General features: G+C 45.3%; 1 protein-coding gene across 2 annotated transcripts in view; it reads right to left on the reverse strand.

Moving 5' to 3' along the window:
* Positions 1 to 25,184, reverse strand: part of LOC140389267 (low-density lipoprotein receptor-related protein 2-like) — a 533,746-nt gene that overhangs the window by 12,210 nt on the left and 496,352 nt on the right. For both annotated transcript variants that reach the window (XM_072473460.1, XM_072473452.1), the window contains 6 exons: positions 19,916 to 20,136; positions 16,944 to 17,123; positions 11,296 to 11,415; positions 7,496 to 7,583; positions 4,227 to 4,294; positions 1,008 to 1,125 (listed from right to left, as the gene is read on the reverse strand). In XM_072473460.1, coding sequence (XP_072329561.1) covers positions 1,008 to 1,125; positions 4,227 to 4,294; positions 7,496 to 7,583; positions 11,296 to 11,415; positions 16,944 to 17,123; positions 19,916 to 20,136 — 795 coding nt within the window. The remainder of the gene's footprint in view (positions 1 to 1,007; positions 1,126 to 4,226; positions 4,295 to 7,495; positions 7,584 to 11,295; positions 11,416 to 16,943; positions 17,124 to 19,915; positions 20,137 to 25,184) is intronic.

The following is a 25,184-nucleotide window of genomic DNA, read 5'->3' on the forward strand; positions in this document are numbered from 1 at the left end:
GGACCCTGGCGCTGTGAAGCAACCATGCTAACCACTGTGCTACCATGCTGCCTGATACATTTGAAGCCCTTCTTAAAAACCCAGTAAAGAATTCTTAGAATGCATTCAGTTAACTCAGTAATTTCTAGGCAATGGCAAGGTTGAACAGGTTGGACCTATAATCATTGGAGTGTCGAAGAATGAGAGGTAATCTTACAGAAATATCTAAGATTCTGAGGGGATTTGATAGGGTGGATACCCGGAGTATATTTCCTCTTGTGAGGGAGACTAAAACCGGGGGACATAAGAAGGTTCCCTTTTAAGATAGAGACAAGAAGGTTTTCTTTCCCCCAAAGGATTATTGGTGGGTGCATCTCTCTTGCCCATAAAGTAGTGAAGGCTGCTTATTAAATTTATTTGAAGCTGAATTCGACAGATTTAATAGAATCATAGAATCCCTACAGTGCAGAAGGAGGGCTTTTGGCCCATCGTGTCTGCCACGACCCATCGAATGAGCACTTTACTTATTTACACTCCCTCATCCACCCCACCTTATCCCTATAACCCAGAACCTAACCTGCACATCGCTGGGCATTAAGGGCCAATTTAGCATGGCCAATCCACCAAACCTGCACATCTTTGGACTGTGGGAGGAAACCGGAGCTCCGAGAGGAAGCCCACGCAGACACGGGGAGAACGTACAAACTCCACACAGACAGAGGCCGGAATTGAACCCGGGTCCCTGGCATCGTGAGGCAGCAGTGCTAACCACTGTGCCACTGTCCTGCCCTTTGTGTGAGGCACGTGACCCAAGGGCAGTGGGGGAGGCAAACAGGAAAATGGTGTTGAAACTACAACCGGAGCGGCCATGATCAAATTGAATGGTGAAGCAGGCTCTTGGGGCAAAGTGACCTAGTCCTGCTCCTATGTTCTTATGATGCCCTCGCATGAGGTCAAAATCCCTAATGTTGCATATGTAACCTGCTTGGCTTTAGTAAATTCACAGCGAGCAATAAAAAAGTTGTTACCTTGAAAGCTTAGGAAAAGGTGGCAGGATTGAGCCTGTCCGTCTGTAATTCAGAAATGCCCCTACAGCTAGTGCTCCCAGAATTAGGATGATAATAATGGTCAGTAAGACTGCTGTTGCTGTAACACAAACAAAAAGCATCTAAGCATTTCAAAAACCTTCACATTAAATGACCATCAAACACAGTTATGAGGCAACAACTTAAAAGATCAGGGCAGGCCTCTCCATCGGCGGCTTCTCCGCTCCGCTGGCAGCGTACTCACGCCCGCGGATTTCTCGATGACGTGGCGGTGGCCACAATGGGAAACCCCATTGGCCAGCTGCTGGGATGGAGGGTCCCGCTGCTGGTGGCGGCATGCCGCGCCACAAAACTGGTCTGGTGGGACGGAGAATCCCGCCCTAGATTTTCCATTCTTCTTCAGAAAATGTGAAGTATGAGTATCTGAAACTACCTGACAAATAAATTAATTAATTAACTCCGTTGCTTTGCAATGTAATAACAATCTTTTTATGACTTATTTTGTTTCCATTTAATTTGCTCACAGGCAATCCTTTTTCATTCAGGCTAATAGATAAGCAAATATTGTCATGTGAGAGTACCTTTAAGAACTGGGTGTTTATCAAATAGCTGTAGTGGATGTACCTTTAAGAAATGGGTGTTTATCAAATAGCTGCAGTGATGTCAGAGTATGGGTGGAGCTGGGCTGGCTGTCTTTCACTTTCGCTTAGAGCAGGCAGCTACAGTGTGATTTAGTTTTGTTTTCAGAGCTGGATAGCTGCAGGCAAAACAAGCAGCTGTATAATAATCTCTCTCTACAAGCTACAGACTGTCTTCAGCTCATTTGAGGATTTCAAAGTAATACCTGTTTCTGTAGAGAATTCAAACCTGCTGTCTTTCTGTAAAAAGGGTCTTTAGAACTTATGGATGTTGCTAGGCAAGTTCTGAAGGGTCACTCATACAATATTGTATCTGTGGGGATTATTGGTGTTGATAGTTGTTAAGATGTTTACTGTGGGTTTAAAAAGTGTTAACTGGATTCATAGATAAACATGGTTATGTTTTAAAAGTACTTTAGATCTCTGTTGCATCACACATAACCACAATGTATTAAAAGTCGTGGGTCAGGTGAACTCCATGATATACTTTGGAGTTTTCTAAACCCTGGCCCAAACTGGGGGCTCGAGTGGGATAAAAGTCTATCTATTGGGTTGGCTTTGTGAACTTAAAGACAGTGAGGGGTGAGCATATTGTGGTTGCTTTTCAGGTGTGGTATTTCAGTTTAAGTAGTGAATGTGTTGTGGACAATGGCTCTTTAGAGGCTCGGAGGTTTTGGGGGTGGATAAGGTCACACGCAGTACCTTACGAACAGAGACTAAAAACAGGCTTTTAGATTTGGCAAAAACATTGCAGTTAACAGTACCTGATGAAAAGAAGAGGTACTTACGGCACTAGCTGAGCATTTAAAATTACCTGAGATACAGTCTGACTCCATAGAACTGGCAAAAATCCAGTTACAGATTAAACAACTGGAACATGAGAAAGAATTAAAGCAGCTTGAATACAAAATGAGAGAAAAAGAGAAAGGGAGATACAGATCAGGGAAAAGAAAAGGAGAGAGAAGAAAGACACAAAGAAAGGGAAAGGGAGGAAAGGGAAAAAGAGAGTTTGAACTTCAGAAAATGGCCATGAAACATGACAGTCAGTTAAAATTAGCAGATGTAAAGGGAAACGTACAGTTGGAGGATAGTGATGAGGATAAAGAGAAAGAGCGTTATAGTCGATGGCTTGGTGGGGATCTATTTAAATATGTCCAAGCTTTGATGAGAAGGAGGTAGAAGCCTTTTTCATTTAATTTGAGAAGATAGCTAAACAATTGAAATGGGCAAAGGACATGTGGGTATTACTGATTCAAACAAAGTTGGTAGGTAGAGCTAGTGAAGTGTTTGCATCACTACCAGAGGATGTATCTGGGACATATGAGGAGGTTAAAAAATCCATCTTAGGTGCATATGATCTAGTGCCTGAAGCCTGCACACAAAGGTTTAGAAATTTAAGGAAAGAACCTTGTCAAACATACATTGAGTTTGAAAGGATCAAACAGAGTGATTTTGATCGGTGGATAAGGGCTTTGAAAATAGATCAAACGTATGAAGCTCCAGAGAAATTATACTTTTGGAGGAGTTTAAAAATTCAATTCCTGATGTAGTGAGAACTCATATGGAAGAGCAGAGGGTTAAAACTGCAAGGTTAGCAGCAGAAAAGCCAGATGATTATGAATTAGTTCATAAATCAAAGCTTGGGTTACGACATCAGTTTCAGCCTGTGAAGGATGTAAACTGGGGAAAAGAGAAATACTCAAGTGGTGGAGGTAGAAGAGATCTGATGGGAGATAATAAGGAGACTGTACCTCAGATTAAAAAAGAAATCCAGGACGGTGGAAGAGAAATGAAAAGTTTTAAATGTTTTCACTCTGATAAACTAGGCCATGTAAAGTCACAGTGTTGGTGGTTGAAAAAAAGCACTGGGAAGGCTGATGCGGTAAAACAGGGTAAGACAGGATAAGACAGTGGTTTTTTTTAAAGTGGTAAAGGAAAGCCCAAGTGAAGAGAAGGCAGTGCAAAAGATTGTACAGCCTGATCAAGAGGTGATTGGTAAGAAGGTGCCAGTTCTCTTTAAAGAATTTACTTGTGTGGGTAAAGTTTACTCATGTGTACCAGAAGGAGTAGGTAAAGAAGTCACAATTTTAAGAGATACGGGAGCTCGTTAATCTTTAATGGTAAGAGATGAGGAGTTATGTAGTCTTCCTCTTAGCTAATTTATCAGATTTAATGTTACCTCTGGGAAAGTTCTTACACAAAATTCTAGTCACAAAATCTCTGGGCTCTACACATTTCAAAAATAGGACAATAAGCAATTTCTGACATATCTAGTGATTCTCTTTATAGTATAAAAGATTATATTGTTATTTCAGAGAAGAGATTCGCTTTGTTCACTATTTGCTGTGAAATCAGAAATAAATTTCATTTTGCAACAAATAACAAAAATCTTCTGTCCTCATTCATATATTTCCCTTTAGTGGCCAACTGAACGGCACAAGAATCATCAGTTAAATTGCTGGAACATCAACATAATCATATTCTGTGGCCATATGAGAAGCCAGAATAGCTATATTGTGCTACTGAACACTTTAATTATTAGTTCCACAACTTATAGAAGTACCTGTTGAATGGGGAAGTGCTTGGGATCGTCCAAGCTGACAGTAGCTTCCTGTATACCCATAAGGACATCTGCAGGGTAATAAAATATAACGTTTCAAACTTTTATTTTCTAACAATTCAAATATGCTTTTTCAGTCCCATTCTGAGAGATAACATAATTAGCTTTCTGCAGATTGTAGCTTTGACATTAGCTGCACACTTCTTCCAAGGCAGTCCCTCGGATTCAAGGATGACTTGCTGCCATTCTGGTTCAATTGTTTCTGAGATGGTTGATAAATGCTGCAGTCCTCGATCGGCTGACTGTGCCACATGTGGGGCAACCTTGAAGGGTTGGATAGCTGGGTTGTTTGGAGGTTTGTGCGCTCCTTCCGATGCTTTCACTTTACCTCAGTACGTATCTGATGAGGTTTCTCGGTGAGGTCGGGCCTCCCCAAATGCGTCTTCTCTATTTTGGTTGATCACAAGCTAGGGACTCACATGAGTTGGAGGGTATATTTGAGGACTTCGCGAAAGAACTTCCTCTATCCCAGCAGCCCTTTGCTGCGACTGTATAGAGTAATTGCTTCGGGAGGCTGATGACATGTCATAATACTGATATGTCCTGCCCAGTTAAGTTAATTTTCAGTGATTAGTGCCTTGATGCTGAACAAGTTGGCTTGGAAGAAGATGTTACAGTTGGATTAGCTGTGTATGAAACCATGCTCCCACATTTTTTTAAATTCCAACATCCATTTATCAATATTCTTGCTGTTTATTAATCATATTAATTTCTCATCTTAGTTATGAAAAACGTAAAGCACAAATTATCTTAGACAACAGAGAAATCATTATAGCATAAATAGTTGGGAAATATGCAGGTAACAGTTAAATCAAACCTGAGAATCAGCTAAGGTTCAAGGGTCAGTCTTCAAGTACAATAAACATTAAGATTCCGCTAAAGAACAAAATGACATTCAAGTAACAGTTCTTAAAATCTCAGGACATCCCATACCACATCACGGACAATAAAGTGTTTTTGAATTGTAGTCACTGCTGTAACGTTGAGTGTCTTTAAGACAGAAGTTGATAAATTCTTGATTTCCCGAGGAATTAAGGGCTATGGAGAGAGCGGGTAAATGGAGTTGAAATCAGCCATGATTGAATGGTGGAGTGGACTCGATGGGCCGAATGGCCTTACTTCCGCTCCTATCTCTTATGGTCTTATGGTAACGTAGGGAAATGCGGGACCCCATTTGTACACGGCAACCTCCCATAGGAATCAATGAGAGAAATTACCAGTTTTTCCAGTAATATGAATGACTGTTTCAGTGATGTTAACGGAGAGGTAAATATTGGCTACAAAAGCAGGAGCATCTCCCCCCCGCACCACCCCGTCTTTCTTCAGAGTTCTATGCGATCTTTCACAAAGGTAATCATCTGGTTTGACATCTTATCTAAAAGACATCTCTTGATACAGTGAACTGTCAGCCTGGATTGTGGACTCAAGTCTGTGTAGGAGACTCAAACCCACAGCCTTCTGACTCGGAGGAAAAATTGCTACCACTAAGGTAATCTGGAGATAAACAGGATTTTAATTTATTTATTTTAATTTCTTCGGAGAAGAAACAATTTGCTCCAACTGGTTAAGAGGCTACATAAAAATTGTTACAAAAATCTCACCTTCTGAAAATGTTAAAAAAAATAGATATAGTTCATGATAGATACTGACAGAGAAGCTCTCCCTGGAGGGTTGTGTTTCAAAGAGAAAATTACTTGTGTGCTCAATTCAGTCGAGGTTCTCTCAATGCTCAGTGACCTCTGTTGGCACATTTTTTGACGTTGGAGAAGGGTTCTAAGGTAAAGTCCCATTCCAGATTTGAGCACAAAAATCAAGGCGGAAACTCCAATGCAGTCCTGAGGATAGGCCCATCGCAGGTGGACATAAAAGATCACTGACGAGCTCAGCTCCTTGGTACAGGAAGAGATTGGGGCGCCATTTTAAAATGCTGCCCTGATCACTCAACCCCCCCGCCTCAGATATCCCACCACAGCGTCCGGATCTTCCCACTGCCCCAACTTACCTCTTAGGGGTCCTCGAGCTCCCCCCTCACCCCACCTCTTAAGGGCAGGGCACTCCCGAGCCCAATCCCTGGCATGGGCATCATGGAAACTGGACACCTTGGCACTGTCAGCCTGGCACCATGAGTGCCCCTGCCAGACTGGCAGGGTGCCTGGGTGACAGTGCATAGGTGGCAGGATGGCAGTGCCAAGGTGCCCAAGTGGCAGTGGGAGTGCCTGGGTACTACCCTGCCCAGCGCCCCAATGGTCTAGGAGGCCCACCCCACAGGCGCCATTAAGCCTGGTCCATGTTTATGTGGACCAGTGCTAAATGGCACCATGGCGAGGTTTCCCAGACACGAACGTTAATTCCTGGGCCTCTAAAGAATTGGGCGCAAACATGTTTAAATGAGCCTAATGGAACTTGCCCAGTGAGGGCAAGATCCAGATCACAAAGTCACGCCCGATCTAAGTTCCGAGTGTTGGAAAGCTTGGGAGATGTGGGATAGATAATTAAAAATATATATTGCAGCTTCAATATTGCTGCATTTTAAAATTTGAGATTGGTATCACAATTGCTAATTCCTGTGAGCCAATCACCAAAATTCCATCACAATGAAGTTTAAGGTGAGGATGAAGGGTTCAGTCTCCGATTTGGTGCTCCCGGAGAGGAACCGCATTCAGAAAGTTGGAGAATTGCAATCTGCAGTCTTTTAATTGTCTGCCCATTTAAATTAACTGACAGAAAAATTAGGGGAAGCAGGTTGGTGAGTTCCTGACCATCTCACCTTGGGCGGTACCCAATTAGAAGATCAACCCTTAGGGCAGCAGGTTGGCGCGGTGGTTAGCACTGATGCCTCACGGCGCCGAGGTCCCAGGTTCGATCCCGGCTCTGGGTCACTGTCCGTGTGGAGTTTGCACATTCTCCCCATGTTTGCGTGGTTTTCGCCCCCACAACCCAAAGATGTGCAGATTAGGTGAATTGGCCACACTGAATTGCCCCTTAATTGGAAAAACTGAATTGGGCACTCTAGATTTATTGAAAAAAATGATCAACCCTTAATTTATAAATCTTAAGTATATGAGGAATGAAAAGAAAATACTAGCAAGGCATAACACCCCATGAAATATGAGGTTGCAGTAAATTTAACAAGCTAACCCATATAACAAAGCAACAAACTGCTCAATATAATCAATACCTTGACACCTTGGGTTTCACAGCTTTCAACTTACGTGCATTTTGTAGTGTTTGCTTCAGAATAACAAATTCCTCCATTCCTACACTTGCAGGCAGGAGGCATTGGCCGCTCCAGCTCAATGGCTGTGAACAAAATAAAACAAACTTTAGTGAGGAATCTACCACATGAAAACGGGCACGTTTAGTGGGGTGTTTCCTGGCGTTGGCAGCGCCGAGAATGGCCCGCTATTAACGTCCAGCCGATGTCGCACTTAGGCTCACCTCCTGCTCTAACTAGCTCAGCTCATCAGTGCACGAAGAGATCAAGACACAGTTTATAATGGACTCCCTACCGTGGTCTCTGGACCCCCAATGCCCCAACTTACCAATTAGGGATCCTTGAGCCCCCCGCACCCCACCTCATAAGGGCAGAATACCCCCCCCCCCCCCCCCCCCCCCCACCGGGCCTGATCACCAGCACAGACAAGATAGAGGCTGCAGTGGTATGATGTTCAGGTGGCATTGGGGATGCTAACGTACCACCCTGCCCAGCACCCAAACACCCAGACCCCCCCCGATCGCCTGGGAGAACTGTCAAGCACCTGGACCACGTTTGTGGAAACCGGTGCTAAATAGTGATCGCTCGGGGTCAGTTAGGCCCCGCGCTTTGGGTAACCAGGGCACAAACATATTTAAGTGAGCTTAACTGCACACTTAAATATGCAAATTATTAGAGCTCGCGAGATGTAACGAGCGTCGTAAATTTCGTGAGAGTCCTCGCCACATCACAAGTCGGGCACGACTAGGCCTTTAGATTATGCCTATGGACTGGTCAGTGATAGACCTGAAAGTGTAGGTGAGCAATAGCTTCCTGCAAATACATTTCTAAACTAGAATGGATTGGTGTAGGAGGATGTATCAATATTTGTGAGCATTCAGAGTTCAGCAACTTCCTAAGTATGACTAGAAAGAAAACATCTTCACCAAGATATTTGATTGGATTTTACAGGGCGCCATGGGCCCTTGTTGCCCCCAGCTGTCAGGTTGTTGGCGAGCCCGCCCACCATACTGACGGCTGCCCCTTAGCAACTCTTCAATGGGAGAAACGTTAATTGCTTTAAAACTAGACTTCTGCCCCCATCTTTGGGAGGGGCAGCAGGGTAGCACATTGGTAGCACTGTTGCTTTACAGCGCCAGGGTCTCAGGTTTGATTCCCGGCTTGGATCACTGTCTGTGTGGAGTCTGCACGTTCTCCCCATGTCTGCGTGAGTTTCCTCCGCGTGCTCCGGTTTCCTCCCACAAGTCCTGAAAGACGAGTTTTTAGGTAATTTGGACATTCTCAATTCTCCCTCCGTGTACCCGAACAGGCGCTGGAATGTGGTGACTAGGACTTTTCACAGTAATTTTATTGCAGTGTTGATGTAAGCCTACTTGTGACAATAAAGATTATTATTATTAAGTACCACTTTAGAGAGATGCCGAATCAGAAAGCTGGAACCTCTGTAGTGCCTGCAGTGGCAGCCTAGTGGTGGACACTGTTGGGACTCCGGACAGTCCCAATGAAGAAGACTCGGAGGTAAGTCTGGAATATCACGGAGTCAGGCTGGGAGGACTCAGCAAGTGGGCCCGGAGGATTGGGTTTGCGAGACCAGGTGGGAAAGGTAAAGGGCAAAGTATGACTTTGAGGGGGTGGGGGGGTGCCTCTGATGGGCAGAGGGGGCCCTTCCTCCTCCTTACTTGACGGTAAAATTGGAGACAGGACAGAGGCAGGTGGGGGGCAGATTTAGGTCACCAGCTGGATTTCATGAGCACCCCCCCTCCCCCGTCCTCTTCAAACCCACTGGCAAGGACGTGTAAAATCCAGCCAATTATTTGTGATTCAATCCTGAGTAATATCAGGCTATTTGACCATATAACAATTAAAGGCAGATGAAAGTGAAGCTGGCCATTTGGCCTACCTTAGCTAAAAGAAGCGGAGGAAGGATTCTGTGGGGGATTCCTCGAATTATTTCTGGATTTGTCTGCATGCACTGAAGTTTTAAGAAATTTTGACCTGAAATGTCCGCCCGTGGGCCGGGCACACCAGTCCCGGAAGCCAACGTGAAACGTGCTCCAGGCAGCCGGCGGAGCCCGAGTGCAGTTTCAGGCTGGCTGGCCAATGAATGGGCAGCGAGCATGAAATGCACTCTGTGAAAGGCTGAGTGCTGCTGGGGAGGGTGGGAAATGGGTGGGGGCCGGGAAAAGGGAGTGTGTGGACAAGCGCTTCTAATGTGCTCCCCCAGGGGGACTGCCGCTCCAGAGCTTCCTCAGGGAACTGTTGACCTGTAAAAACCAAACTCTAAAAACCAAGGCAGCACATTTAAACACATACTCAGTCCCGAGGCACCTTCTTAAGTGTTATTTTAGCCTAGAAAGTTCACCCCACCCTGGGTCAGGTTGAGGCTGAAACGTAAAGGCCGACTGGTCAATCAGTCCCCCGGACAACCGTGGAAGCAGACACAATGACTACGATGAAGGGTTCAATTGGCCCCTTAATGAGCTAAGTAACTCGCCTGCTTGTTGGTGGGTGCACGTCCGACACTCTTGTGTGTCTGTGGATCAAAATGTTCCACGAGTGTGTGATGACATCGGGACACATGCCCAACATCTTTTGCGCGATTTCCACAAGCTTGCAAGTCGGGTAAAATTCTGGCCCATGTATTTGCATCCTTCAGTTTCCATTTCTTTGTGTCTTCCAGCGTCTTTCCACTGAAATTTTATAGGCTGTATTTTTCCAGAGTGCCAGTGAATCCAGACCTAAATGTCTATTTTCTCCCCAGAATGCTTCAGATTTTTCACTTTAAGTCTGCCACCAATCTTGATGTCTTTTGCAGTCATTCTCACCGTTTGCCAATCATTCTATTTTTGTCATTTCACACATTGCAGTATCATATTTCCTCAGCAAATACCCAAATAGGTGCCCAAACAGAGGGGTTCAGTGTTTCCTTAGCTGCCCTCTATTATGATGGATTCAAGGCTGCCGCCCATGGAGGGAGATCGGAGGTGACCACAGGGGCTGCCACGTGGCAAGCCAGGCTGTTTGAAAGGCTTTGTTCCAGTAGTTTTCCAAAATATTAGGTTCGCTAGCTCACACCCTTCACACCCCACCATCCCCCACAACCCACTCTCCACTGACCATGCCCCCCCCACCCCCCCTCTCTCTCAGCAGCCACGGCACCTGTTTCCCGATTTTCAATACCACAAGTGAAACTCGGCGTCGGTAATTCCTCCTGGCGGAGGTGGAGCATTGTGGGAACCCCGCAGAACTCCGGGTCAGGCCCGTTAGTGATATGCCAACAGCGTTTACTGTATGCGCGGAGTAGAACGCATTGATGCCGCTGTCGAGGCACCAGAGGACGGCATTCTGTTGGGTGCCTTGCGCCGGTCATGATTTTTGTCTCGCGCAATTCTCTGTCCAATCGTGCTTCCCTATTCTGCTGTCGGCTGACGGAAAATCCCGCCCGAGTCTTTTCAACATTATAACAGTTCTGCACAAATTGTGGACTGCAATGAAGGGTTCAAATACCAGGAGTGACAAGTTAAAGGCTGGTAAGTGGAATACCAAGAGGGGACAGGGTTTTCATTAATGGTAATAATCTTACAGAATCAGCAAAAGCCACTGAAATGGACAGTTGAAGTTACATCAATAAGTACATGAACACAGTTATGTAGAGAGATAAATAGAGAGAAGGGATTAAAAAATAAGATAGGCAAACAGATTTGTTAGCTTGATTTGCAAGACTAAAAGATTCTACAGCCCACTGGCTTTTTGCAGTTTGAGCATTTTTACATGACATGATTCATTAAGTGCATGTACCTGCGTCACACTCAGTAAGACTGCCATCTCGGAACAGACTGCCCTGAGGGCAAGCACAGGAATACCCTCCTGGTCTCAGCAAACACAGGTGACTGCAGACACCCTTACAAGGATTCGGCACTGAAACAAGAATGAAAAAGAAAAAGAAAACTGAATTCTAAAGCTTTTATACTATCATTGTACTTCAATGTAACAAAATAATAATTAGCATTTCTACAGCAGTCTGCACATAGTGTCATAAAGTTTTACAGCACAAAAAGAGGCCCTTCGGCTCATCATGTCCATGCCAGCCATCAAAAACCTATCCATTCTAATCCCATTTCCCAGCACTTGGTCCGTAGCCTTGCATGTTATGGCGCTTCAAATGCTCATCTAAATGCTTCATAAATGTTGTGAGGGTTTCCACCTCTACCACCCTTTCAAGTAGGGAGTTCCAGATTCCCAACATCCTCTAGGTGACAAGGTTTTTCCTCAAATTCCCACTCAATCTCCTTGCCCATTAACTTAAATCTCTGCCCCCTGGTTATTGAGCTCTCATCGAAGGGGAAAAGCTTCTTCCTATCTACCCCCCCCCCCCCCCCCAAGGTGCCATTACGCCTGCCACTTTTGTCTGGACCAGTGCTAACCGGTGCCATGGTGATGTCTCCCAGGCGAGACCATTCGTTCCTGGGCCTCGGGGGAATTGGGCACCAACATATTAATTCAGCCTAATGGTCACTTAAGTATGTAAATTTGGATCTCGCCTTCACTGGACGAGATCCAGATTGCGACATCTCGCGAGATCTCGTTAGATCTGCTGAGGTGTGTGGACCAGTGCTAAATGGTGGCATGGCAAGCTCTCCTTTGCGAGGCCGTTCATTCCTGGGTCGCAAGAGAATCAGATGCTGACATACTTAATTGAGCCGAATGGTTCACTTAAATATGTAAATCTGCATCTCGCCCAGTGAGGGCAAGATCCAAGTCGCGTCATCTTGAGAGATCTCGTTAGATCTTGCGAGGTGTTCCGAGCGTCAAAAATCTTGCAAGGCTGTTCGACCATGCCCATAGTCAAAGAGCAAGGTTGTAAGCAGGCCTGAATGCAGAGAAAACAAAGTGATAAAACAGAATGAACTATGGAGGAAGGTCCAAGTAACAGGATCCTCATGACTGAACAAGCACACAAAGGTGGAATGGAAGAAGCAGAGGACAAAACGTAGCCGAGTGTCAGTGGACTGGAGGATCCAATAAACATTTAAAGCTGCAGGTGATCTGTAAGGTAGGGAGAGAACAATGCCATGAGGAAATTAAAAGAGTGAGGGCACAAATTTTAAGGTCGACGCATTGAACCAGTGAAGCAGGGACGATGGGATTTAAGCAGGACATCAGAAAAGGACTGCAATGTTTTAAATGAGTCATAATTCATGAAGATTTGAGGTGGGGAGGAGACTGTTAAAGAAATATGTCATCCATTTACCACATTGGGACTTGTAAGATGAATGCAGATGCTTCTTAAACATCATTCCTGGATCATGCCTTGATGCAGCGAGCAATAATCTCCCCTCTGAGTCACAAGGTTTCATGTTCAAGTCCAATTCCACAACTTGAGCACAAAAACCAAGGCTGGCACTCAGTACTGAGAGAACGCTGCAGCTCACAGGTACTGCCTTTCGGGTGAGACCTGAAACCAAGGCCCTGACTGCCCTCTCATGTGGATGTGAAATATCCCGTGGCACTGTTTGGCGAACAGCTGAGGAGTTATCCCGGCCAATAATTATCCGTCAACCGATGTGACAAAGACAGATTATCTGGTTGATATTACATTGCCGTTTGTGGGAGCTTCCCTTTGGTATAAGAGTAAAATGCACTTCAGAAGTACTTCATTGGTCAGAAAGGATTGGTTTCTGTTGGCTTGTGATACATGGTATATAAATGCAAGCCTTTCTTTCTTTTCTTTTTAGCGAGTTATTCCTTTACATTATGCAGGAAATGATAAATCATTCTCTATTATGCTCCTTCTTCCCTGACACTAACCCATTGTATGAAAGTCAGTGAATTGCACAAAAGAAAAATTCATACAAAGCAAAGAATGCCGACATAATTCAATATGTGCATTCAACTGAGTATTGATCATCATTAAATTTTCAACCCTTGACTGGATTCCTGGTAAGACTTGGGCCTAGCTGTCCCGATGCAGGAACCAGTTTCTCGGACAATACATAAAAACTCTCCTCTAGCTTATACAAAAGGTGAAGGTCTCATAACTTACCCAATTATAAACTTAAAACTAAGTCGCTGAAAAGCATTTTATACTGGAGAAGTTGCGTCTTCAAGGCCAAATTAGTGGGGCCTTATGGAAACTGTATGCTGTGCTATGGAACTGCACTTAGTGGGAATTGGATTGAAAATATCCATTTATACCTACTGAATTTCAACTGCCTAGAAAATCCACAACTATTAGTGACAATAGGTCTGGATCAGGCAATGAAAAGAAAGGAAACAAAACAAAACAAAAATTGGATTAGGCCCAATATCAAGTATGGGGAATGCAATGTATAATTATCTTTCCCTCAGGCCCATTGAAGGAGATGGCATACAAACCTCATATTTCCAGATTATCCAACATGAAACATGTTGCTGACTGAATGCACACTTAGCACTAGGTGTGTTTGACTAGCATGATGCACAGTTAGGCCACAGACCCTCTTAAGGGGGAGCTGAACTCAAGTTGCCGCAATGTTTCTAGAAGGGACTGGAAAGACAAGTTTTAAAAAACTGGAGCAACAGCCAAGACAAACAGCTTTTGGATGCAGCTCTGGGGACCTCAGCAATGGACATGGAAAGGAGGAGAGATGCCATATTTCTGGAATGGCCCAGGAGGTCCTCATGGTACACACTAGGTTGAATTTAGTTCCAGTGATGGGGGTCCCTACACCAGTTGGAGAAGTAACAGGACACTCGCATTGCTTCCGATTAGGAGGCCTGATGCAATTTAAGTGTAATTAGGCATTTAACTGGCCAGCTATAGGCCTCCCACACAATCAAGACCGCCAGGGGTGGGGGGGGAAATCCCACCCAAATCCCACCCGAGAACTGCTGCCGCCCTCCAGAACTGCCAGCCAAACCCAACAGGGTCTGCTGAGCAGCTTTTGTGTGACTCAGGGAATCCAGCGAATCCTATGAAATCCTTGACCACCATTAAGTTCTGGTGGACTCTGGGATAATTGGCTTTAAGTGGCTCATTAATGGACCTAACTGGCACCGCGCCTGCAGGCGGGATTCTGCACTGAGTCTTTTGGATCCTCTACTAAAGTGGGGCATCGCTTTCTTGATGCTGAGAATCAGAAATGGGCATTTCCTCCTGATTCTTCCAACATTCTTGCCTTAGGCTTGCAGAACGAGCTGGTTCATCATTGCAATAAGGAGCATCTACTTAAGTCCTCTGGAGGCGGTAGTCCTCCATATCAGAGGGCCAACTACGACTGAGGCTGTTGCATCCGGAGAACATTTGGCATGTTGATTGCTGATGTGTTCCTCCTTTATGCTCCCTCTCAAGTCCGACCTCACCGTTATCCTCCGATCTAGCATGAAGTGCAAACTGCAGATGGTGTCACCATCGGACTCTTGCTTTCCGGTCCATTCCCCCTTTCCTCATTCCAAACTTCTCCTTCTGGTTTTCTATTTTCAGATACCCAGGTCCGGTCACCAGGTCAAGCCATGGCAGCCTCAGGTTTCTTTTAAATTTACGGTACCCAATTATTTTTTTCCAATTAAGGGGTAATTCTGCGTGGCCAATCCAGCTAACCTGCATATCTTTGTGTTGTGGGGGTCAGCCCCACACAGACATGGGGAGAATGTGCAAACCCCACACAGACAGTGACCCAGGGCCGGGATCAAACCTGGGTCCTCAGCACCGTAAGCAGCAGTGCTAACGGCCCCATTGCATCCTCAGTTGAAGAGTATGGCTTACTCCAGATATTTAATGAAGATCGTGAGCCTCAGGAAATCCAGCAAATTTTATTAAATCCTTGCACTACCATGAAATTCTGGTGGTATTGGCTTTACGTGGTTCATTAATGGACCTAATTGGCACTACGTCAGCAGGCAGGATTCCCGCATTGTGTTCTTCCCATCCTCGACTAAATTGTGGCATAGTTTTGACAATCAAAGCCATCAGTTCAGATGCTGGCACTGCACAAGTTTTAGTGGGAACAACAAAGTTGGGTTCAGCACTTAGTGAGTCCCGAGGAATGAGTGGCTACATCCAGGCCAGAAGAAAGGGTGAATTACGTGCAAGCTCACAAAAGGATGCTAATTGGAATCAGATGAGAAGTTTGTAATGTGTAATTTAAGCACACAGAGTGCATTAAGATTTTTTAAAAACAGGCGCAATTTAACGGAGGAAAAACGATTCCCATGTGGGCTGGCCTAGCGTGATGTTTCCCGGCGCTTCCCAGCATTTAAAAATGGCATCGCGATCTCTCAATCCCCCATCGCGACCCCCTCCAACACCCAAACTTGGGGTGTCCTCGGCCTCCCCGCACTTTTCCTCATACAGGCAGGGCAACCCTGGGCCCAATCCCCGTCTAGGGCAAAATGCCACCTGGGCACTTTGGCACTGCCAGCTTGGCACCCTGGCAGTGTCCCTGCCAGTCTGGCAGTGCCATATGTGAATCAGCAATGCTAGGATGCCACAGAGGGTGGCCACACAGCGGCCTCTGATCGCCTGGGAAAACACCCGTGCCGTTCCACCTTGTCCCCATTTGTGCAGACCAGTGCTAAACGTCACCCGGCTAGGGTCTCCTCGGCAAAGCTGTGCGATCCCGGGAGCTGGTTAGCTCTGGCAGAGACATATTTAAGTGCGCAGTTCAATTTAGGTCCTGCCCATTGTGGCAGGATCCAGATCACAAGATCCGATTGGAAAAAGGCCCTGAGATCTACCAGGATTCTGTTCCATTCCCTCAGCGGGGAACACCCTGCCAAGGCCACATTTAGTCCCATTTCCTGCACTGAGGAGCTGTGATTGCCGGTGCAGGAAGAGACAAAAACAGCACCCTGATCTAGAGACCCCAAAGCCCCAACTAATCTATAACAGGGTGATCGATCCCACACACAATAAGGGCAGGGGATCCCTATGCCTGATTCCCTGCATGGGCAAAATTCCACCTGGGCACCTTGACACTGCCAGCTTGGCACCCAGGGTGTCCAGGTAGCATTGCCAGCATGCCCATATGGCATCAGGGATGCCAGGGTACCACCCTGCCCAGAACACAGCCAAACAGGGGCCCTCGATCCACTGGGAGACACCCCCTCAAATGCTGGAACGCCTGGTTCCCATTTGTGGACACCAGTAATAACCGACGCTCGCTTGGGGTCTCTAAGAAGTGGGGGTTAGATCCTGCACTTTGGGTAATTCTGGCGAGTGCATTTCAATATGCACATTAGCCAGATCAGGATTCCGCCCGCAATAGGTGGGATCCAGATCGCGACATCGCGCGAGATCCCTTGTGTTCTCGCGAGGCATGGCGAGCCGGGTAAATCCCGCTCGAGGCCTCCCGGGAGATTACGGGTCACGCCCCGGTTTGGGCGCGACACGGCTGTTAGATTTTGCCCTAAACTTGTAGACCTAGAGGAGGGAAATATTTATCCAAGTCTCCCATTGAAGATTGTACCTGAGTGATTGTAACGATGCTCCTGATAAATTCGAGCTTGAGTTAGCCATGGATTGACAGTCATGATCTTGATCTTACGACTATTTCCAAATTTATTTTGTTTCCACACTTCACCATTTTCCTTCGATATCCAGTACAAGTGGCTTTCAAAAATATCCAGGCTGTATGGGTTGCCTAGGTCTGATGGAACAGAACAAGGACAATGTGTTCACTTCATTTCACAAAAGCTCAGTGAACAAAAGTGTTTGCGCTGAAAGGCTATTCAAATATTTCTACAATTGTACTTTAAATAATCAAAGAATGAAGATTTCCCATTCTGTTTAAAATTGCACTTATACATTTTCCTTTCTGTTATGTCCTGATGTGTGTGCGTGGGTTTCCTCCCCGTGTGTGCGTGGGTTTCCTCCGGGTGCTCCGGTTTCCTCCCACAGTCCAAAGATCTGCAGGTTAAGTGGATTGGCCATGATAAATTGCCCTTAGTGTCCAAAATTGCCCTTAATGTTGGGTGGGGTCACTGGGTTATGGGGATAGGGTGGAGGTGTTGACCTTGGGTAGGGTGCTCTTTCCAAGAGCTGGCGCAGACTCGATGGGCCGAATGGCCTCCTTCTGCACTGTAAATTCTATGATAATCTATGATGTGTTCTCAAGAATTAGGGAAATTGTTGGCATTTCTGATCATGCATTGAATGTTACATAAATGGGACATGCATGAAGAGACTATTCAAAATTATTCTTTGGACCTGATTTTAATATTTAGGGTGAGCTGCCACACCTGATGCACTTCCACAGGCAGATCGGCCATTTTATATTGCTGAGCATTGGGTTGCTTGTCTCATTGGCAGCTGGTACGAGGGAGGGGAGAGCTATTGCGAGTATTAAGGATTCGGGGAGAAGAAAGATGAGTGGCAGTTGCAGCTTTGGTTACAGCGCTTGCTGAAAAATCCCAGAAAATCACTGACTATCTTTGTACAGGGGAGCTCAAAATGTGATGACCCTTTATTTGCACATACAATGCTCGATGGTTGCCAGAGAAAGCTGAAAAATGGCCCCTTATATTATAGGGTCAGGCATTTTCATGAGTCCTTGAGGTGCAGACATTGGTTCCAAGATTGGCTATCTTTGTGTCTGTTTGTCCATTTTAATGTCCTTGTCATCCAATTTTAATTGGTTCGTAGTGGAAGGTCACTATTACTGTATCAGTGACGGCTAGAGGTTTTTGCGAGGAGGGAAGAAGCCCTCTTTATATACTCAGGGTTGATTTGGAAGGGGAACACCACCCATTATTGGAGTCCCAATGTAAGGATGCAGAGAAATCTAATGGTGCTCTATGGGCTATATTTAACTTGGGCTATGTGCTGGAAATTGAATTAAAATGATTAATTGATGTGGTGACTTTACTGGGGCATTCCAGTTCCATTGCCATATACACTAGGCCCTTCTGATGGGCGACCTGGCTGTCACCATTTTCTGAAATTCTTTGGCTGTGTGCAAGGCTTAATCAGCACTCTGGCTTATGCAAACGTTACAGTTTAATGCTTAGGTAGGTTCACCATACCTCTATGTACCAGCATGAATAAAATGTTAATTTAGTGAGCCACCACTGATCTGCCTCAATAGACTAGGTAAAGAGTTAAGTGAAACAGTTGGATGTTTCTGAGCAATTATTACTGTAAAGAGCAAAGCAAATACATTGAAGTATATTTAAACAGTTTTTTTAAACCAAGTGCATTGTTGAAAATATTATATAAGGGCAGCACGGTGGCACAGTGGTTAGCACTGCTGCCTTACAGTGCCAGGGGCCCGGGTTCAATTCCGGCCTTGGGTCACTGTCTCTGTGGAGTTGGCACATTCTCCCCGTGTTGGCGTAGGTTTCCTTTGGGTGCTCCGGTTTCCTCCCACAGTCCAAAAATGTGCGTGTTAGGTGGATTGGCCATGCTAAACTGCCCCTTAGTATCTAGAGGTGTGCAGGTTAGGTTATGGGGATAGTGGAGAGTGGCAACGGTAGAGTGCTCATTCGAAGGGTCGGTGCAGATTTTATTGAGGGAACAATTCAAAGTATTTAAAATATTGGGAGGTATTATCACTTTGAAATATCCTGCAAACAACATGTATGGACTGATTACAAACTACATTCTCTTCCTGATGACCGAGGTAGAAATTGAACTTGAGGTATCCCAAAATTCCAAAGGCTATGATTCTAATAATAATAATAGCTTATTGTCACAAGTAGGCTTCAATGAAGCTACTGTGAAAAGCCCCTAGTCGCCACATTCCGGCGCCTGTTTGGGGAGGCCAGTACGGAAATTGAACCCGCACTGCTGGCATTGTTCTGCATTACAAGCCAGCTGTTTAGCCCATTGTGCTAAACCAGCCAGATGCTACTATGGATTGTAATATTCTAGTCATGTAGCTCCAAGCAGAGCTGCCTCTGGCTTCACTCCAGGTGAGCTGAAGAGTGGATCAGCCTCAAAAGATGATGTTCTCCGACTGACATTGACAATTCTCTTTTGAAGCTGATCTCCTTTCCTGGACTTCTACCAGGGGCAGGACAGGAAAAAGCAGGCTAAACATTGGAGACTAGTCCAGCCTGTTATTTTAGCTTTTGTGACGGGTTCTGGGAATCGCCAGATATGTGCAGGCTTAATGCAATCCACTAAAGATTGCATTAGAGCTGTAGAAGGATATTATTTATCCTTTCTTGAAGAAAGTTCTAATTTTAAAAGGGAAGAACTATTCTATCAATTCTAAAAGGACATTGGTCCATATGATGGGCATACCGGATGCGAAAATATGCGTACATCATTTCAAGTTTAACTTAGAGAAACATTTTCAAATCTTGTGCTATATATTACAAAACAGCTGATCTAGTTGGACTTGCTTTATTTAGCTACTTTCTGAAGGTTGGAGTTCTAACATTACTGCGGGTATGTAATTGTTAAACCCATAGAAAAAATGCACTGTAATAATCTCACCTCCATTAATAATCAACATTCTGCCACTGCCATCAGCCTTTATAGATTCTATGACATTCTCCTTGGAGTCGCTCCAGTAGATTCTGTCACCATTCAGATAATCGATAGTGAGGCCTGTTGGCCAACCCAGGTCAGTGCTAACCAGCACATGCCGGTGCTGTCCATCCATCCAGGCACTCTCTATCTTGGGATTTCTGCCCCAATCTGTCCAATAGAACATCCTGAAAAAAAAAAAATGGCAGCATACATAAATTAATTTGTTGTGCCATTTAAAGAATTAAAATACATAGAAACATGGAAAATCAGAGCAGGAGTAAACCATTCGGCCCTGCTCTGCCATTCAATGTGATCGTGTCTGATCCTGTTTCTAGACACCATACTGCCACGTTCTCCCCATACCCATTAACGCCGTTAAAGCCCAGAAATATATTAATTTCTTTAAAATATTCAGTAATTTGGCCTCCACGGGCTTCTGTAGCAGAGATGCCACAGGTTCATCAACTTCTGAGTGAAGAAGTTTCTCCTCATCTCAGTCCTAAATGGCCTACGCCATATCTTAATGCTGTGATTTCCTTTTCGTAGAGGAAGCATCAACCCTGCATCCAGCCTGTCCAGCCCTGTCAGAATTCTTTATGCTTCAATCAGATCCCTTCTCATTCTGCTAAACTCCAGTGAATGAAGGCTTAGTCAATCCAATCCAATCTCTCCTCATTTATGGCAGAATTATAATTTTCTATTTTAATACGAGTAGTCTATAAATGAGTGCATGGAACATTGCGCACAATTCTGGTCTCCACACTACCAGGGGGGTTTGGAGAGGGTGCAGAGGAGGTTTACCAGGATGTTGCCTGGTCTGGAGGGTGTTAGCTATGTGGAAAAGGCTGAATAGACTCGGACTGTTTTCATGAGAAAGACGGAGGTTGAGGGGTGACCTGACAGAGGTCTACAAGATTATGAGGGGCATGGATAGAGTGGATGGCAGGCACTCTTTCCCAGGGTGGAGAGGTCAGTCACCAGGGGGCATAGGTTTAAGGTCCATGGGGCAAAGTTTAGAGGAGATGTGCGAGGCAGGAATTTTACGCAGAGGGTGGTGAGTGCCTGGAATGTGTTGCCAGGGAAGGTTGTGGAAGCAGATACATTACGGCGTTCAAAACGTATCTTGACAAACACATGGACAGGATAGGTATAGAGGGATACGGCACAAGTGCTGGAGGTTTTGGTAAAGACCATAAGTCCATAAGACATAGGAGCAGAATTAGGCCACTCGGCCCATCAATTCTGCTCCGCCATTCAATCATGGCTGATATTTTCTCATCCCCATTCTCCTGCCTTCTCCCTATAATCCCTGATCCCCTTATTGATCAAAAACCTATCTATCTCTGTCTTAAAGACACTCAGTGATTTGGCCTCCACAGCCTTCTGCAGCAAAGAGTTCCACAGATTCACCACCCTCTGGCTGAAGAAATTCCTCCTCATCTCGGTTTTAAAGGATCGTCCCTTTAGTCTGAGATTGTGTCCTCTGCTTCTAGTTTGTCCTACAAGTGGAAACATTCTCTCCACACCCACTCTATCCAGGCCTCGCAGTATCCGTAAGTTTCAATAAGATCCCCCCCTCATCCATCTGAACTCCAACGAGTACAGACCCAGAGTCCTCAACCGTTCCTCATACGACAAGCTCTTCATTCCAGGGATGAACCTCCTCTGGACCCTTTCCAAGGCCAGCGCATCTTTTCTTAGATACGGGGCCCAAACCTGCTCACTATACTCCAAATGGGGTCTGACCAGAGCCTTGTATAGCCTCAGAAGTACATCCCTGGTCTTGTATTCTAGCTCTCTCAACATGAATGCTAACATTGCATTTGCCTTCCCAATTGCCGACTGAATCTGCAACTTAACCTTAAGAGAATCATGAACAAGAACTCCCAAGTCCCTTTGTGCTTCTGATTTCTTAAGCATCTTCCCATTTAGAAAATAGCCTATGTCTCCATTTCTCCATCCAAAGTGCATAACCTCACATTTTTCCACATTGTATTCCATCTGCCACTTCTTTGCCCACTCTCCTAGCCTGTCCAAGTCCTTCTGCAGCTCGCCTGCTTCCACAATACTACTTTCTCCTCTACAGATCTTTGTATCATCTGCAAATTGAGCAACAGTGCCTTCAGTTCCTTCCACCAGGTCATTAATGTATATTGTGAAAGGTTGTGGTCCCAGCACCGACCCCGGAGGTACACCACTAGGCACCAGCTACCATCCTGAAAAAGACCCCTTTATCCCCACTCTCTGCCTTCTGCCAGTCAGCCAATCCTCTATCCATGCCAGGATCTTACCCTTAGCATCATGGGCTCTCAACTTATTTAACAGTCTCCTATGCGGCACCTTGTCAAAGGCCTTCTGGAAATCTAAATAAATCACATCCACTGGTTCTCCTTTGTCTAATTTCCTTGTTACTTCCTCAAAGAACTCGAACTGATTTGTCAGACATGACCTCTCCTTGACGAAGCCGTGCTGACTCAGTCCTATTTTATCATGCACTTCCAAGTGCTCGGCGATCTCATCTTTAATAGCAGACTCTAAAATCTCACCAATGACCAAAGTCAGGCTAACCGGCTTATAATTTCCCGTCTTCTGCCTCCCTCCCTTCTTAAAGAGGGGTGTTACATTAGCCACTTTCCAGTCCTCTGGGACCCTTCCTGCCTCCAGTGATTCCTGAAAGATCCCTACCAATGTCGCCACAATCTCTTGAGCTACCTCTTTTACAACCCTGGGGTGTAGTCCATCCGGCCCAGGTGATTTATCCACCTTTCAGTTTCCCCAGAACCTTCTCCTTAGTAATGGTCATTGCACTCACCTCTGCCCCCTGGTTCTCCTGGAGCTCTGGCATCCCATTGATGTCTTCCACCATGAATACTAATTCAAAGTAACTATTCAGTTTGTTTGCCATTTCTTTGTTTCCTATTATTACTTCTCCAGCCACATTTTCCAGTGGTCTAATGTCTATTTTTGCCTCTCTCTTACCTTTTGTATATTGAAAAAAACCTCTTCCTATCTTCCTTTATATTACTAGTTAGCTTGCACTCATACTACATCCTCTCCCCACCCTATATAATTGTCCTCTGCTCGCTTCTAAAGGCTTCCCAATCCTCTGGCTTCCCACTAATACTCGCCACTTTGCATGCTTTTTATTTAGCTTTTATGCTGTCCTTGACTTCCCTTGTCAGCCATGGATCCTTGTCCTCCCCTTAGCAGGTTTCCTCCTCCTTGGGATGAATTTCTGTTGTGCCTCCCGAATAACCCCCAAAAACCCCTGCCATTGCTGTTCCACTGTCTTCCCTGCTAGGCTCTTTTTCCAATCAACTCTGGCCAGCTCCTCCCTCATGTCTTTGTAGTTACGCTTACTTAATTGTAATACCGTTACATCTGACTGCAGCGTCTCCCTCTCAAACTGCAGGGTAAATTCTATCATATTGCTGTTCCACTGTCTTCCCTGCTAGGCTCCTTTTCCAATCAACTCTGGCCAGCTCCTCCCTCATGTCTTTGTAGTTACGCTTACTTAATTGTAATACCGTTACATCTGACTGCAGCTTCTCCCTCTCAAACTGCAGGGTAAATTCTATCATATTGTGGTCACTGCTCCCTAAGGGTTCCTTCACCGTAAGTTCCCTAATCAAGTCTGCCTCATTACACATCACCAAATCCAGAATTGCCTGTTCCCTCGTAGGCTCTGTCACAAGCTGCCCCCCCCCCCCCCCAAATCTCATAGATATTACCTACGTTTTTGTCTGCATAAAAGTTAATCATTAGCTCAGTTTTAAATGACTAAGAATTTCATTTATGTTTGGCATAGAAAACAATTTAATCATAGAATTTACAGTGCAGAAGGAGGCCATTCGGCCCATCGAGTCTGCACCGGCTCTTGGAAAGAGCACAATACTTAAGGTCAACACCTCCACCCTATCCCCATAACCCTGTAACCCCACCCAACACTAAGGGCAATTTTGGACACTAAGGGCAATTTATCATGGCCCAATCCACCTAACCTGCACATCTTTGGACGGTGGGAGGTAACCGGAACACCCGGAGGAAACCCACGCACGCACGGGGAGGATGTGCAGACTCCGCACAGGCAGTGACCCAAGCCGGAATCGAACCTGGGACCCTGGAGCTGTGAAGCAATTGTGCTATCCACAATGCTACCGTGCTGCCCTAATGAACTGATTAAAATTAAGTAATGTCTTCCTAACTTTATCGACTGATTTAATGTTCTGCTATGTACCATTCCTTTTGCAATCAACAATTTTAATTTTATTTCCAATTGCAAATAACCATCTGTACTACATCAGCTGTAACTCAGCAATAAAAGGGTAGATTGCAGCTATAATTCTTTTTTCTTCATTCATTTTGATGCGATCAACGTGGGCTTCACTGGCTGAGCCAACATTTATTGTCCATCCCCAATTGTCTTTGAGAAGGTGATGGTCAGCTGCCTTCTTGAACCGCTGCAGCCCCAGAGGTATAGGTAGATGTACAGTGCTGTTAGGCAGGGAGTTCCAGGGTTTTGACCCAACGATAGTGAAGGAACACCGATATATTTCTAAGTCAGGATAGTGAGTGACTTGGAGGGAAACCTCCAGGTGGTGGTGTTCCCATGTACCTGTTGCACTTGCCCTCCTAGATCGGAGTGGACAAGGGTTTGGAAGCTGCTGCTTAAAGTGCCTTGGTGAGTTCCAGCAGTCCCTCTTGTAGGTGGTACACACTGCCGCTTCTGTGGAAGTGGTGCAAATCAAGCGGGCTGCTTTGTTCTAGATGATGTTAAGCTTCTTGAGTGTTGTATGAGGTGCGTTCATTCAGGCAAGTGGGGAGTATTCCACTCCTGACTTGTGTCTTGTAGATGTTGGAAAGGCTTTGTTGAGTCTGGAGATGAGTTACTTGCTGCAGGAGCCCTAGCATGTAACCTGCTCTTGTAACCATAGTATTTATATGGCTAATCCAGTTCAGTTCCTTGTCAATGGTAGCCCCCAGGATGTTGATAGTGGTGGATTCAATGATGGTAATACTATTGAATGTCAAGGGGCGATGGTTTGATTCACTCTTATTGGTCATTGTCTGGCACTCGTGTGGCATGAATATTACTAGCCACTTGTCAACCCAAGCCTGGATATTGTCCAGATCTTGCTGCATTTGTACGTGCGTTGTTTCATGTCTTGGAAGTCACAGAAGATGCTGAACATTGTACAATCATCAGTGAAAATTCCCACATCTGACCTTATGT

The sequence above is a fragment of the Scyliorhinus torazame genome, chromosome 2 (assembly GCF_047496885.1).
Source record: "Scyliorhinus torazame isolate Kashiwa2021f chromosome 2, sScyTor2.1, whole genome shotgun sequence".
NCBI classification, from domain to species: domain Eukaryota; kingdom Metazoa; phylum Chordata; class Chondrichthyes; order Carcharhiniformes; family Scyliorhinidae; genus Scyliorhinus; species Scyliorhinus torazame.